Source organism: Adelges cooleyi, unplaced genomic scaffold, assembly GCF_023614345.1.
Source record: "Adelges cooleyi isolate 19-005CV unplaced genomic scaffold, UGA_ACOO_1.1 ACOO_flye_CR_arks_rails_tigmint_CR_PRNA_23, whole genome shotgun sequence".
Classification (NCBI taxonomy): Eukaryota; Metazoa; Arthropoda; class Insecta; order Hemiptera; family Adelgidae; genus Adelges; species Adelges cooleyi.
In genome coordinates, this window is record NW_026095893.1 from 5,516,308 (window position 1) to 5,532,698 (window position 16,391).

Consider the following 16,391-nt stretch of genomic DNA (forward strand, 5'->3'; position numbering starts at 1 on the left):
TATTTCCTCCAGTATTTTTTCCTAGATTCCTTCGGTATTATGAAATACTGGTATTTTTTGTTTATACCGCCAGTCTTAGTATGTCCCAAAAGTCTCGTGAGACGAGGCATTCCGGTTATTTCAAAATACATATATTTCAAACAAAATAAAAAGATCGGCTATATTTCAGGGGAAAAAAATATGAAGAGTTAAAACTTATAATATCCACTAATAAAATTAAACATTAAATTTGCATTTTAATCAAAACTATGAATAATACAAGTTTTGACATCATTTCATAGTTATATGACAAAAAAAAAATTTGAACGAAAAATATTAAACTTATCGTTGGATATATTATCTATCTATCCAAAGTAGTATCTAACATAGTTTTTCAGGGGAGATTCAGTCCCCTGTCATTAATAAAAAATTGACAATTTCATCATGAAAACCAAACTATTTCTATGAATAGTTACATATTTTTCGGGAGGAGAAGGAGGTGTTAATTCTGCAAACCTCCACCCAATAATGACAGGCATCGATCGTATAATTATTGACTATGTGTTGATAAACACATATATTAACTTTATTTAAACTTCAAACATTAATAAACCTTCATTTTTGGCTAGTGGCTTAACTTATAAATAATTGTAATTATGATTTTCAGTACGATAATATAGTCCTAGTTAATTAACCTAAAGCGGTGACCACTAGAAACATTTGTGTTTTACAAAGTTAATAAAAATGTATACGCTATATTATTTAACTTGCGCATTACTCTTTTTTTATAGAAGAAAATAAAAAACGGGTTTATCACAGGATTATATTGTATTTAAAACGAAATAAAAAATGGTTTAGAAAAACAATGTTCGAACCTTATTATTTTTAATTTATACTTTGATTCAATAATATTTTTCAGGACTTTTAGACAGTGAATTTTTACTTTTTTAACAAATCTAAAATTTGTATTAAAACAACTCTATGTAACAGTGAGCAGTGTTATTCAGTATAGATGCTTTGTTTTGAGGTTGATCTAATGAAAATGCCATTCGCACCGACGATAGTGGGTTATAACGCGTGAAAAACGACGTTACGGAAAAGTAATTTTATTTGAAACTTTTTTTGCGCTATTATTTATTCGAAATCCTTTGCTGCTGTGTCCTTTTGAGTTACCATTTTGTCTTCAACCTTCATACTGATTTGGCTGTGTTTTTAAGATTCTCCCAAAAACGCTTATGTACTTTATCGCAAAAACTTTATATTAATAAATTTTTATTAATCTTCAGCGGATAAATGGTCATTTCGATAGTGTCATCCGTTTTCGCATATATATATATATATGCTGTCCCGACCCGGCGTTGCCCGTGTATTAGAATAGACACACAATCAGCTGATCGGATCACTGTATCCCTGTGGTATGAAAAACCATAGAGATGTATTAATAACTATTGATACTATTGATAATCATAATTAATCAATTAAATTAATTAAAAACAGGTTCTATCGGATCAAATTGTGAATCTAAACCTTTCTCGAACCAACTTAATCGCGCACACAACATTTCATAAATATCTGTCCAGCCGTTTAGGAAGAGTTTGCATACTTACACACGGACAGAAGAAATTTATATATAAAGATATATATATATATATATATATATATATATATCTTGATAGATGATATTTGAACAACAAATTACATACAAATAGTCATTATGGCTACTTCACTTGGTTAGTAAGGCAAAGTGACATGTTAGCTATGAATACGTTTATTGTCATCTATATCCATGGACCATGGTTAAACTATATGGTGATAATTCGAATATGTAATATTATATTATACAATAATGTATGGAACAGTTTTTGTGGTGCAAAACGTGATCAACCATCAACTTAAAGAATATATTGTTTTTTTATATAACCGCGGTAGAATAGAAAAATCGGATTATACTATTATTATGCGTCAAAGAGATCATATTTCTTTTTAGAAATTGTATTTAAAACAGTTTTTTGTCATATTGGTAAACACCCGTTCTAGTGAATTAGATAACGGGGAGTTTTTTATTCCTCTTGACAATATAATAAACATAAATACATTACACACAAAATACTCAGATGATTGGCAAATTGGATATTCTCCCTAAATTCTGCTGACTTTGTCTTTTTTAAACCCCATCTACGTCACTCGGGATTTAATATGTATTCATATACATTCATGTGTGTGTAAGTGTATTTGGCTTCAGTGTAAAAGTATAAATATGTGTGTTTGTGTGTGTGTACTCATATGGTGCTCAGTTCAGCTCGCCGTCCATATTTTTATCGTATTATTTTTCAACGCAGACGATGGCATTTTTTTTTATCCTAACTCACACAACCACACACGGATACACACGTAAAAGGGGTGATACGTTTGAGAGTAGACAGGATGGAGATTATACGGTGATCCATCGGCAGTAGTACACCTACATCCAGATATATAAATATAATAGTGTTGGCAGAAATGTATAGTATTATACACACACATACACAAACCCATATATATATATTATATAATATGTATGAGTGCATATTATATTCTCTATACACGCACAAAACTCTCAATCAGAGAAATAAAGCCACCCAGCAAATGCCGTGCATGAAATTACATGTACAATATAGTACATATATATATTTCCGAAACGAGGCTAAAAAAATTAAAACCACGTCGGTGTTTTCGAGAACTGGGGATTATTATTATTGTTTTAAATAAAAAAACACCAGACGGATTTGTATAGTTAAAACATAAAACAAAAAATTAAAAATTAAATTTCAACGCTGTTTTGTAGTTAACTAGCAATGAAATCGAGAGAAGAATTTCAAAACCTACCGTATACACGTGATGTGATTGCATAATATTTATTTTTTTGTAGAATTAAATTTATACATGTAGGTTAAGTAATTGATAACAAATTAGGTAAACGGAAATACAATTTGTTTTTACAAAAATAATCAACATTTTTTAATTTTAATCGAAAGTTTTTTAATCTTGTAATATAAACGTGTTATAAAATAAAGTCAAAAATATACATTTTTTTAATAACAAATTTACAAATTGCATTTACATATTTTACCCGACGGTTATCCAATCGAACAATATTACTAAATTACCCTACGTAAACAATATAATATAATACTACATATTATTCTTCAAATTTAAAATGTAGTTTATTTTTAAACTAATACAAATTTTCTGAGGGTAAATAATGAAAAATATTAATTGGTTAGCTTTGGTTTTTTTTTGTCACAGAATGTCACCATTTTGACGAAACAAACATTTTGGCAAAAATGGACTTGTCTTGTTGTTAAAGAAGCTCTTACATTCGGTAAAAGTATTAACTAAGTTCTCGGGTACATATAGTTGACAATTTCCAATATCATAATGTTGAATTACATTAATTGTTATGACCATGGTGGCAAGTGAGTGATGAGTATGCTCAAATTAAATTTCATTAAAATATATGTTTATATATAAATCAAGTGAGATTTTTGCTAACAGCAACTATGGAGTAGTAAACCAATAATCAATATATTATTGGGTGATTCATAAAAAATCACACATTTTTTCTTAAAAATTCTTTTTAAGGAACTTTTTGGACACTTTAGTTATGTTTTTTTACACTATAACAAATTATTCATATATGTGACTTTTTTTTTTCTTCAGAACTCTGTCGACTTTTAAAACTTAAATGGTAACATATATATTTAACTTACTTTTTAATTTGAGAATAATTTTCTGAACATTTTAATTGGTCGATAACCAGTTTTGGATAATTAGAGTAGAGGAATTCGCCAGATAAAAAATAATACTACACTTAAATACATACGTTAACATTTAAATTTCAAAAGTTGAGAGAGCTCTGGAAAATATTAAAATACATAAATATTAAGTATTTTTCTAATATATTAATATATCATAAACAAAAATGTTTTAATCAATATATAAGGACCACCCTAATATATTTGATAAGTATTTGTTATAAATATTTTGTAATTAGGTATACTAAACTGCTGTGCGCTAGTGGGAAGTTAAAACGCAATGGAAAAAACAAAACGCTGAGATTTATTTTTGAAATTTACATACAACTGTCAATTATAGCCTAAATAACAAAAGCGTTTAATACGTTTTATTTTAATATTTATACACAACATTAATATCCCTACTATACAGCGGGTTGACAGGTGAAAATATCATGAAACAATAATATAGTTGGATGTATATAGGTGAATAAATATATACATTTACGTTACGTGAAATTTATGATACTTGATTAAAAAACAATACATTATCGCCAATTACATTGATGAGTTAAAGCCTCTCAATTTTGCACTAAAAATACACGCATACATACATATTAAACTGTATTAATATCGTAACGTTATAATTTTTATGAAAAATGTAAAATTACAGTGTTACGTGTTTTATAGAATTTATAATTCCTGACCAGCGAGATCGTCGGTAAGTAATGTAATTGATGGCGATATAATGACAAATTCGTTAAGATATACTCAACAGCGTTTGTGCACCGCCTAACTAAATGCACGAGCACCGGCGTTCCGTACCAGCGTTTATTCATATTAAACCGCTAACGAACTTATAATAAACAACGCGCCCCGCCCCCCCCCCACTCTTCCCTGTTCCGTCGTATTATTCTGGACTACTGCGGTTTATGGCGGCGTATAATAAAAAGTTTTGTATTTGTTTTAATACTCTCGTGTGTATGTCTATCTCGAACACCTGTTTTACAGCTTCCCATTCAGGGTTTGCCCCTTTTCCGCACCTGTGTTTTATATCCGCTTCCCAATTCTTCATCTCGAGTTTCCATTATTGAGCTTACAACGTGATTAGTACCGTCTTCGCTTTGTATGGCGGGAATAATTCCCTTTTTCATTTTGCACATTCATGATTATCGTTAAGACTCATAGACACTGGAATTTACTGTTAGATAAATTATGGACAATATTAATTGAGGTATTCCGTGTCATAAAGAACTATATATAGGTGTAGAAGAACTTCAGCCATACCAAAAAGAATCGCGTATGTGACTTGATTCAACATTTTTTTTTCTTCAAAAATTTCAAAATTCAAATTTAAGTTCAGTATTAATTTTGTATAGAAAAATGATCCTTGTAATGCTATTTTAAATTTTCAAATGTTTACACGTGATGAGAAACCCAAGCAAGAAAGCGTGTAAAATATATAATAAAATAAAATATTAAAACTACCTTTTACCATACGACGGCCGTTACGACATACAGTATAAGAAGAGTAGATAAGTTTTATTTTTATTACAAAAAACAGAATATTATTTCGTTACTTTTCGTAACAAGAGTCAATATAAGAGTTACACATAATTTTTCCAAAAAATATATGTTTTACGCGTGAACGCACATTTCATATGGAGCTTTTGTGTTTTTGTTTAACTCCTTCAAATTTTATTTTTATCCTTTTCCGATCGTTACCTGAAAGTGATTCTCGTTTTTAGTAATGTTGACATTTTCATGTGTTAGCTCTGGCACATAACCGAAAAACTTGTGACGAAAAACTTGTTATACTGTTATCTGATAAGAGATAAGATATAAGAGATATGTTGTATATACAACGTTCAAACAAGAACTAAAAAATAAATTCAATAATTTAAGAGGTCATATTCCTATGAATTGTTTTAGGCCAGATATTATGAAAACACTAAAATATTAGCCAGAAACTTGATATGTTTACTACATATCCTTAGATACATGAAAATGCTCTTTCGTGGTTGCAGACTCGGCTGAAAAATGTGTTTTACAGTTTACTTATTGCTAAAGGAAATAAGTACTTGAAGCTGATATAATTGTGGTAAACTCTTGCTCTTGAATTTTAATTGTTATTGAGAATTGAAAAATTAAGTTAAGGTTAGGTCGACGTATAAAATCTATAAACTACTAAAACCCGTATTTCTATATTTACTTGTCATTGTTTCCACTTTCATAAATTAAACTCCTCTATTGCGACTTTATTTCTTTTCGCCAATATATTATTTTAAATCCCACTCGTGCAGTTTTACACCATGCTTGGTTATTATTTTGTACCTAAATTATATATAGGTACCATGTCATTAGACAAGTCTTTCTTCTTTCTCCAATGCGTATGTTGGTTTTTATGAGCTTATAATTTTTCCAGTTGTGATTTTTTATTCGATATTTTCCAATCGACATGCTACAATAAAAAACAGTATCTTAAAGACCCCACCCAAACAAACATATTTCAATATAACTGATTCCTCGCACGTTTTATTTTACCGGTGGTTAGTTGAACTTATAGTGCTTTGAAAGCTAACAACAATCAATGTATGGTACATTAATTTAACTATCCAATGCTACGCATTTATAATATACATAATATGTTGCTTCATATAACAATTTCTTTGATTATTTATCATTTTAGAACTCACGAATCGTATAAACATAATGTCAAGTATAAAAGATTGTGCAATATATAAGTGTATACTACAATATTACAGTATACTATGAAATTGTATACAATATTGATAGTATATGTGCTTCCTATTTAAATGTACGTCTGTCGTCTTAGAGGTGGAATGTCATATTATGTGTAAAAACAAGACCGTATTAGCATCTAAAATATTACTGCATGATGGAGATTTGAAATAGACGTTTAAAGTTTTATCTAAATTTAATATAAAATAGAAATAATGCCGTAGAATTTATTGCAGTGTTTAATTATTATTATTATTCTAGGCTAATAAAAGTTACAAATATAATGCTTGAAACATATAAAATTAAAAATAATTAATAAATGTTGCACAATTATTTTTTAGGACTAAATTCACTCATAAAAATATTTGTTTGATTCGGCTACGTTTAAAAAAAAATTGGAAAGATTCCGTTAACTGTAAGGAGAGACTAATACTTTCAATCACTTAAGGTATAACTTATTAGTATTAAAATAAACTATACAGAATACTCCATACATATATATAAATAGGACGGTCTATGTCCATGAATCTGGCAACAATATAATCTATCAATTAAGTGCTAACAGACACGACAAACTTTAAGGTATATTAAGGACTTTACTGCACTTATACCTTAAACTTAAATCCGTCTCAGCATTACTGATATTCTAAAACCAACAATCACATTTTAAAAAATATAAGTGTACCTAGATGGTAATGAAAAAAATCGTTCATAAAGACTTATTGGTTAGTATCGAAATAACTACACTAAACTAATGTGAGATGGCGAAAATGTTGCATACCTACTATTTAATAAAATGCACATAAAAAAAAATTGTACCCGTTTTAATTATTTCACAAGGCAAAATATATTTAACTCGTAATGCAAATATCAAAATAGTTGTACAATGCCAAATACAATGTTGAAACTGACACCAATTTAATTAGTCTCGCAAAATTAAATTAAGTAATCATCATAAATCTATATATCTAATCTCATTAGTGTAGGTTTATTTGTTTTTATAAACTTATTATTTTATATTTAAAATGTATTATATATTTAAAAACAAGCTAAAATAACCACACATTTAAATTGTTAATTATAAAACTATGTTAATATTTCCATTAGACCTAACTAATATAATTTCGATTTGAACAATTTTTTTATTTTATTAGGTAATTCAACAAGGAAAATTATAGTTTATTTAAATAAATATTAGGTTGGCTATAAACGGAAAATGTACCATTTTTTCCCTTAGATAATTTTTAAATTACTATATTATGGTGATCTACTGGTAACCACCATATGTGTATCTAACGTGTATCGTTAACATTTTTGTTTAAAAATCTCTTTAATAAAAATGATTAATTAAGTAAACGCGCTGTTTGAAATACCAGTCGCTTTAAAACTTGTGACATTTAATGTTTGACCCGAAAGAAATAAGTACACAAAAATCATCAATGAATTTTATATAAGTATATCTATAAATTAGTGGCGTTCTACCATTGGTTATTAAATGTGCGATTTTTTACGTTCAATGGCTGTACTTATAACTAAACGAGTAACATTAATCAAAGTAATTATAAAACAGACTACCCTGTTTGTACAAGTACTATTGATGAAATAGATAGCTCTGCGATGACCATTAGGTTTATGAGCCAATTGAATAACTCAACAACGATTTTCATTAATTGTATAACTAATGAAATTGTCTACTAAATGTTAAGTTATAAAATTCTTATCGTTATTTTAATCTGCCCAATAAAAAAAAATATCGCCTTATTGCTCGAGAAAAAACCAAAATAATTTGTTTAATCGTTTCAATGGTTTAAAGTAAAACAGGCACATATTTTCTGTTTTAGGAAACTAAATATTAATTATCGAAAAGACCTTTTTTTGTACGATTCGTTTCAAACAGCGAATGATATTTTGATGACACATCAGCGGTTTATTGGATATTATACTTTAAATTATTTCATTAGTAAATATATATATATATATATATATACGTTTGTGTTAAATGTATGGGTGTTTTTTAATTTTATAAAAATTTTTCACATGTACAACAAAACCATCCTTTCCCTCTGCCTGCCATATCATAGCAGTTAGGCCTTTTGACGAAATTATTTTCATATATTATGTATGCTAATATATTCCCGAAAATATGTATTCGTGTATTATAATATTAAATGCCTGGAGCATTTTATTAAACACCTATAAATTTGAGGTACCATGATAAAAAACAGTTAACGTAATTTATTTATAAATTCATTACACACATTTAAGGTATCTCCTGTCAGTTACAATATTTTCTAAAAATGTTATGAAAATCAACATTTATTTTAATCAAATTATTTCGATTATCATTATGTAATTATTTTTTAATGACTTAAATGTAAAATATGAATGGTTTTAAAGTTATCATGAGTACTTACACCCAGCATACGTTTCTTTAAAAGTTAAAACTAGTAACTTCTCATGTTCGCAGCTAAGTTCAAATACCAATATTTAACGTATATAAAGTACAAATAACTTAAGTATCTGATTTTTAAACCAATCAGTATTTTCATGTATAATGATGCCATAAGTGTTATATAGCCATGTTGTACGTAATTTTCATGAGAAACTCTGTAGATTATGCACAGCAAAACAAATATTTCAATAATATTTTATTGAAAAATTATAATAATTATCACAATATTTAAAAAATACAAAAGAAATCAAATAATTAATACCATAAACGTTTCAAATAATATTTTCCGTAAATATTATAAATTTTAAAAATACACTAATTTTATTATTAATTTATTAAGTATGACTTGTTTTTGAAACATCAAAACAATTTTGTACTTATTATATGTTATACAAAACCTTAATATTTAAAAATATTTATATTTTCGTCTTTCGCGTCTCCAGGTAACGACTTTTTAGTGTAGCTTTATACCTTTAAACACTTAGAATGTGTGTGTAAGAAAAAAACAATACACGATAGAGTGATAACAGAACATATAAGGGGAAGGGGGAGATCACAGGTCTACATAAAATCACTTTAAAATATTTTTAAAAAATGCTTCGATGCAAAACAGTAGATGGTAAAAATACAAATATCGATCAAAGCATTTTATTGACAATAATAAACAACAAATTGGATTTTTAGTTTAAGGGTAGACAAAATTAGGGTTGACTATAATAATTTGTTGCCGTTGTTATTGCCATTTACCGTAATCAAAATTATAATGAAAATATTTTTCGGATACCTGTTGTCTGTTAATTCTCTCACACATAGCAACCTGGAAAATTACTACGCCCAAATATAATTTTATTCTTTTTTTCAGTTTTGCTTAATACAAAAATATGTTTGATTACAGATTTTTGAGAAAAATGTATAGCTCCACTTTGGATCTACCTATAATCTAATTTTAGTCACAATTACTATCGAAAAAAAAATTAAAGAAAACATTTCCACCTATTCTAGAAGCTTTGCTAATGATTTTATTGCTTTCTCAACGTTTATCGATAGTACTACGTCTGAGGAATATTACATAGAAATTCGGAACTAGTTCGTCTATTTTTTTAAAAAGTTCTAGAGCGCCGTATTTTTAAGTTAAAAAATTTGTTATTTGTTTGGATGTGTTTCTTGAATTTGAAGGGTAAGGTGTGGAATTTTTAAATTTTGGCCCAATCATGTACCTTTAGTTACGATTTATGATTTAAAGATTTGTTACATGAAGAAAGGTTCAGCGGTTGTGGCTTAATAGATATCGTGGGTCCAGCCAATGAAATATAAAGTAAAAACACTTCTTTGTAAAAAGAATCCCTTCTGAGCTTCAAAGTATCGAAGCTAAAATTACTTTTGAAAAGTCTGTTATTATAAGCTCTATTATAATTAATTAGCAATATTTTCCATTCCTCACCATAATCGTTAAAATATACCTCCCTGGCAAATAGTAATAATTCAACGTTTTGGCGACATGGACCAATATAATATAATTATTATGCCCGGTAAATATAGTAATTTCCAACGATTTACGCCGCAATTGTCATGTCATTGGCAAAACTGTATAGTTATACTCGTACCAGCACGCACGTAGGTATAAATAATAATATTTTGCACGTTTCCCCGTGAGTGAACCGCTAGGGTGGATATTGAATATCTCGGCTGGTCCCACTGGAAACAATGAGTAATAGGTCACATTGGTAGCCAAAGGAAACACACTGAATGATTTATATTAAAATGAATCCTAAATCCACTGCGGTCGGTATTGATGACGGGATTTTGCGGCTTAATAATAATTTACAGTACAAACAGAATGCATGCCAACCGGTCAGGCGAAATTTACTGTCTCCTGTGTGTACGGTTGTAATTAACGTGTTGAATGCGATTAAGAACTGTCTACGGCTATGATTTCAAATTATAACCTCACCGCATTGTTTCAGGGACATTTGTCATTTGGCCGTTCATTACTCGGGAACTAAATATTATATTAATTATTGTATCCTACAACATAAAAATGATGATAATATGCAATTTATTGAATTGTAAAAAAAAAATAATACAAAGAAGAAGCTCTCTCCCACTAGTTAATTGAACGATTTTGTTTTCTCGTTATTACTTTCCAGTAGGATAGCTGTAGTGAATTATAATAATACGAACCGCGCTAAAAAAAATAAGATCTAGAGAAGGTAACTGCTCTTTTTCTAAGTCATAGACCCCTCTAGACATTCTAGGTTAGACATTGTAGGTGGACATTCTAAGTTTTTTTTTTGTAGTAGCAGTATCTGTGGGTAAGAACCCAGGGCCGGCTTGGTGAATATTAGGGATATGTGCAAAATTATTTTGCGGGGTCTATTCATGGTTAAGCGTTACTTTAGTTAGGGCCTGGATGACTAGATTAATGAAAATAAAACGTTCTAGCTGAAAACACTACAGTATAAGTGCCTTCTGTTTTAGTTATAAAAAAATTAAATATAAATTAAATAATTGAATGGATAATTTTTAACTAACCACTTATTGTTTATACCAAAAAAGTTATTAACAATTAGAGATTAAATTATTAACCATTTGACGATGTAGGTAATAGATTTTTTTTAGATACGCATTACTTGAATTTAATTTTTACATAAAATAAAAAATATTAGGTGAAGTAGATAAAGTAATAAGTAGTATATATGTATACATATACATAGTTATCGATAACCGATTGCAAAAACAAACTCGGAAAGTATTAATAAAGAAAAACATTAAGCTGGCCCTGATCTTACCAAAAAGTCTGCACATGTCCTATGACTGAAAAGTTAAGATTAAAATAAAACTAGTATTTTTTATTTTTTTTTGTTAAACCCTATAAGAATTAAGAATTAGTGTATTTTAGGGCTCAGAACAGATTTATAAAGCACGGACATTATAAATATGCTCAAAAATTCGGATACCAAAATCGTGGGTTGTACCCAGTAGGGTATGCCATTGTTGTAGATCTCAATGTCGGTGGTTCGACATGTATAAGTGTAATATCTGCAGTCTATTAAAAATTCAAAATTTTACTCATAATTTAAACGTTATTACCCTAATTTATTGTGTAACCCGAGCAAACACAAGTAAAGAACTCAATATTTGTTTACAGCAAACATTTATTTGTTAAATATTTAACAAATTTATGCCGATTCCTCTCGTTCTCAAAAACTAACATTATATCAAGACATGCTTTTGTATAAAATCTTATTAAATCGGTTTATTAGTTTATCCACAACTGTTTGTACTTTTTCCGCATAACAATAAAAACTGTTTTTGATGACTTTTAAACATTGTGAGTAGGGTTTTCCTGAGCTTTTCACACAATGTATAAAGAATAATTAAGTATAACTTATTATAATTATATATTGAAAAGCTTGACTCCAACATTATTTTTTAGTTTCGATGCGGAGCTGAGAGGCTATTGGTTTTACAATGATGTCAGTTTTTTTGTGTCTATGTACACTGTAACTTTTTTAATACTGGGACATTATATGTAAACATTTGAAGAAATTCACTCCTCTGTCTTTTTTAAATAATTTTAGAATTTTTAAGCTATTTTATAAACCTTAAAATAATTCGACTGTGCTCGGGATAAACTGGCAAGTGTAAAATTTGGAATTTTCAGTATTCAAAAATTAAAAATCAAACGCAAATAAGAAATAAAGTAATGTCCTATTTTACACAAACATACAACGACTGATAAAATGGTTGTTTGACTTGGATCGTTTTACCCATAACACCACGTATAGTTTTTCTGAATCTAGGTATGACATAAACTCATTTTCGCAAATTTTAGATTTAGTTTTTCCCGAGCACAATCGAATTAAAAAAGTTGATATGCTACATCGATACATTAAAACTGGTCATATCATGAAATGGAAACACAATTTTTTTTTTATTTTGAGAAATAAATAAAATTACATTAAGTGAATATCTTTTCAAAAAATATTTACATTGTCTAATTTTTTTTATTGTTTAACAGCTACTTTGTAAAATTAAAAAAAAACGACTCGTTGCAAAACTAGACAGCGTACGTATATGTAAATAGTATTAATTTATAAAGTATAGTATGCGTTTTTTATTTATTTTTTGGTTTTGGTAAACAATTAATTATAAAAATAATAATTATAATTATAAAAATAATTAAATCATCCGAATAAAATGCATTTATATTATTTAGTTATTTCAATGAATTGAAATACTTTTTTATTTAACAAAATTAAAGTATAACTTGAATTACTAATTTTGAATACATATAGAACATTTGTTAAAAACTAAAAGTTTTCCACACAACTTCAGTTTTTTAATATGTAATTTATCATTCGCATACTATATTTTATGGGAAATGTATCATTTATGTATAATTTTACCACAAGCACTCATTAGTCAAGTACACTTCATAGGCGTCGAAATGAGATTATTAACTGGGAAGTGCGTGGATGCGAGATATATATAAAGCCTCTCATCCTCTCTCCATTATCATTAAAATAATTTACTTGCAAGTATAATATAATTGAATCAAATCAAACTTTTTTTTTTTGCGGTACAACATGTCAAAACTTTAAAAGTCCCAATAGGAGTAGTAGGCCAATACTTAAAGGCAATAATTAAATAATTAGGTAAATTAAGTAAATTGTCGATAACAATGCGATGCTAAATTGATACTATGTTAATTATGAAAAACTCATTTGACACTGTTGCTTAAGTTCCAATTTTAGCAATACTTTCTTTTTGCAATAAAATTTTAAAAATTACACAGTTGGCAGATGACGGTAAATAATGTGACATTGGTTACCATGCGTTTTTGCTACGATTCACTGTTATTATTATTATTTTAATTTGTACTACCTACAAAACGTATTTTTATAATTAAAAAAAACTAAACAGAACTGCAAATCATTATTACTATTACAGTATTTCGCAGAAAAAGTAAAAACGCAGGCTAACATAAGTGTTAACCGTTAATTGTAACGTGTACAGTGTTACAATATTATGTTATAAAAATATTATAAAAAATATAAATAAATGTATTTACATGTTTGTTAATCTGCATTTATGTATATTAGTAGGTAGATAAAATATTAACTATTACGAACTTACCTCGGTTGAACAACGTTAACAACGCGAACACGCGGCCTGCAGTAATTCTTCCGGGCCACATGATCTATGCAAAAGCCACAAGTCGCTGTCAGTCGCCGCAAGCACAACGTGGCCAGTCGACGGCCGGACTTGGAAGAATTTTGGTTCTTTAAATATTTATTCAATAACAATTATTACCGTCGGTTACGGATTTATTGGCTCTCGAAAACGGTAGAATGTTAAAGGCAATTTTTTACCCCATATTCCGGTATTTATTAAATGTATTATAACTACACCGGAACTCGACGTTTTCTGCTCAATTGAGTTATCGGCCAATGTGTGTGTGTTTGTGGTTGTATGTGTTCGAACACTATGCACAACGCACGCGGTTCGACGGTTGCGGGGCGGGCATTGCAAAAGAAAAGCGTGAGAGTGCGTCGCCGCCGTTTGAACTTAACAGCCGGTAGACACCACCCGGTGTTTGAGAGGGGAATTGAGGGGGGGGGGTTAGCGTTTCGGCCCCGTCGACGGTTTTTTATTACACGTGAATACCGACCGTGGTATTTCTGCTCGTTTTGTTTGCACAAAAAAAAAAATAAAATCGTCGCCCAATTTGAAGGGAACGGTTTTTTTTTTTAAGTAAATCTAACGTAAGGTAATGTGTTTTTCTAGAATCCACGAATACGTGAACGGAAATTTTAATTTTAATATACATATAAATGTGTGCCAATACACACACACGCACACACACATACATATAATAGTGTGCAAATCTAACCCTATATAAATGTACCCCCGCCTCAACTCCACTGTTTACATGTCTATGCGCTACGATAGACAGCACCTTCTTTAACAGCATTTGTTTCGCTTAAGTATATATTTATACATATTCGAGTATACAGCAAATACTTATTACCGTCTCCGTTAAGACGTCCGTTTCGCTTAGGCCCAAAAATTAGCGCACGTAGAAATATTTACATTTTTTTTAACCAATGGAAAACCAATAATTTCCTCTAGTATCACGGGTGACCATTTAGCGATTTCCATTGGAGAGAACGCTAGTTGGATTAAAAACTAAAATCGAAAATGCATTAAATAAAACAATAATAATTATTTATAGAAAAAAAGTTACAGTCTACTTAAAGCCTAACGGCTAAAATTATAAAACATGGAACACGTTTTAGCCTCCTGGCTCCTGAATAGTGATTATTTCTGATCTATAACCTTGCGATTTATGATGATAGTATAGTCTTAACTATATGTTCTGGCCAAACGTTTGCATGACGACAACGACTCGTTATTATTTCGATGGCATCTTATATGTTATTATACGTTTAAGTTAGGCGCGCTACTTGGGTATCGCAATTTAATGTCGTTTTTGGACTGGGGGCCAAGGCTAAAGCATGTTTCATGCTAAAATATACTACTAATCTATTTCTGGCTATCGTTCATAGCTGTTGTAACTACCAAAATTATACTATTATTAATAATAATACTATACTTAAAACTTAAAAAAATGCATAGGTTTATAATAATTTAGAGGTGTTACCAATGGGTAGCTTCCTTTCCGTTATGCCCTGTTATAATTTAGGTTAAAAAAAAAACTTATTGTACATACATATTTGTATAGATTGTTTTTGTAAAATAAAATAAAAAAATAAAAAGGTTTATAATAATAATAATTTATTTTTATTAACTTTCGTTATTATCTAGTTACAACTATTATTATTTATTTATATTTTAATATATTATTTACTTCGACATTGTAGCTTCTTTTATGAAAAATTGTATTATTACAACGGTAGTACTCTTACCGGATGGTTATTATCAAGCTTGATTATTATTTTATTAGCTGTATTTGTTTTTACCAAAAAATAATTTATTTTCAACATACTGACATGAACGTAGAAAATCAAACAAATTTTATGGTGGGGGGGGGCTATAAAAAATTTTGGTGAGACCTCCGGTTTTACGCCTATGACAGATGTATTTATTTACTACTTCCTCGTTCTTTGATAATACGTTATTGCTATTCGGGATAATACACAGTGCGTACAAACTTTTAATTTAGTACATATATATGGACCAAACGTCTTTAGGGATAGTTAGTACTTAGTAGTAAAGGAAAAATTGTTGTTAACAATTTGTTAACAACTGTACGAACAATAAACTGGTGCGAGCTGTAAACAGTAATGATTTAAACCGAAAACTCACTTTTAATCACGTTACGGTTAAGTAAAAAGGAAAAATATTTTTACATTTTTTAATGAGTATGTTAATAGATGTGTGGTAGTGTATGGTCGTTAATAGTTTGAAAATTGTTCATT

General features: G+C 29.0%; 1 protein-coding gene across 1 annotated transcript in view; it reads right to left on the reverse strand.

The window, feature by feature from the left end:
• The window catches only part of LOC126835600 (uncharacterized), a 52,264-nt gene extending 37,853 nt beyond the window's left edge, over positions 1-14,411 (reverse strand). Inside the window, exon 1 of the mRNA XM_050568281.1 lies at positions 14,086-14,411. Within this exon, the coding sequence (XP_050424238.1) occupies positions 14,086-14,146 (61 nt within the window). The 5' untranslated portion in view covers positions 14,147-14,411. The remainder of the gene's footprint in view (positions 1-14,085) is intronic.
• Between the last annotated feature and the right edge of the window lie 1,980 nt (positions 14,412-16,391).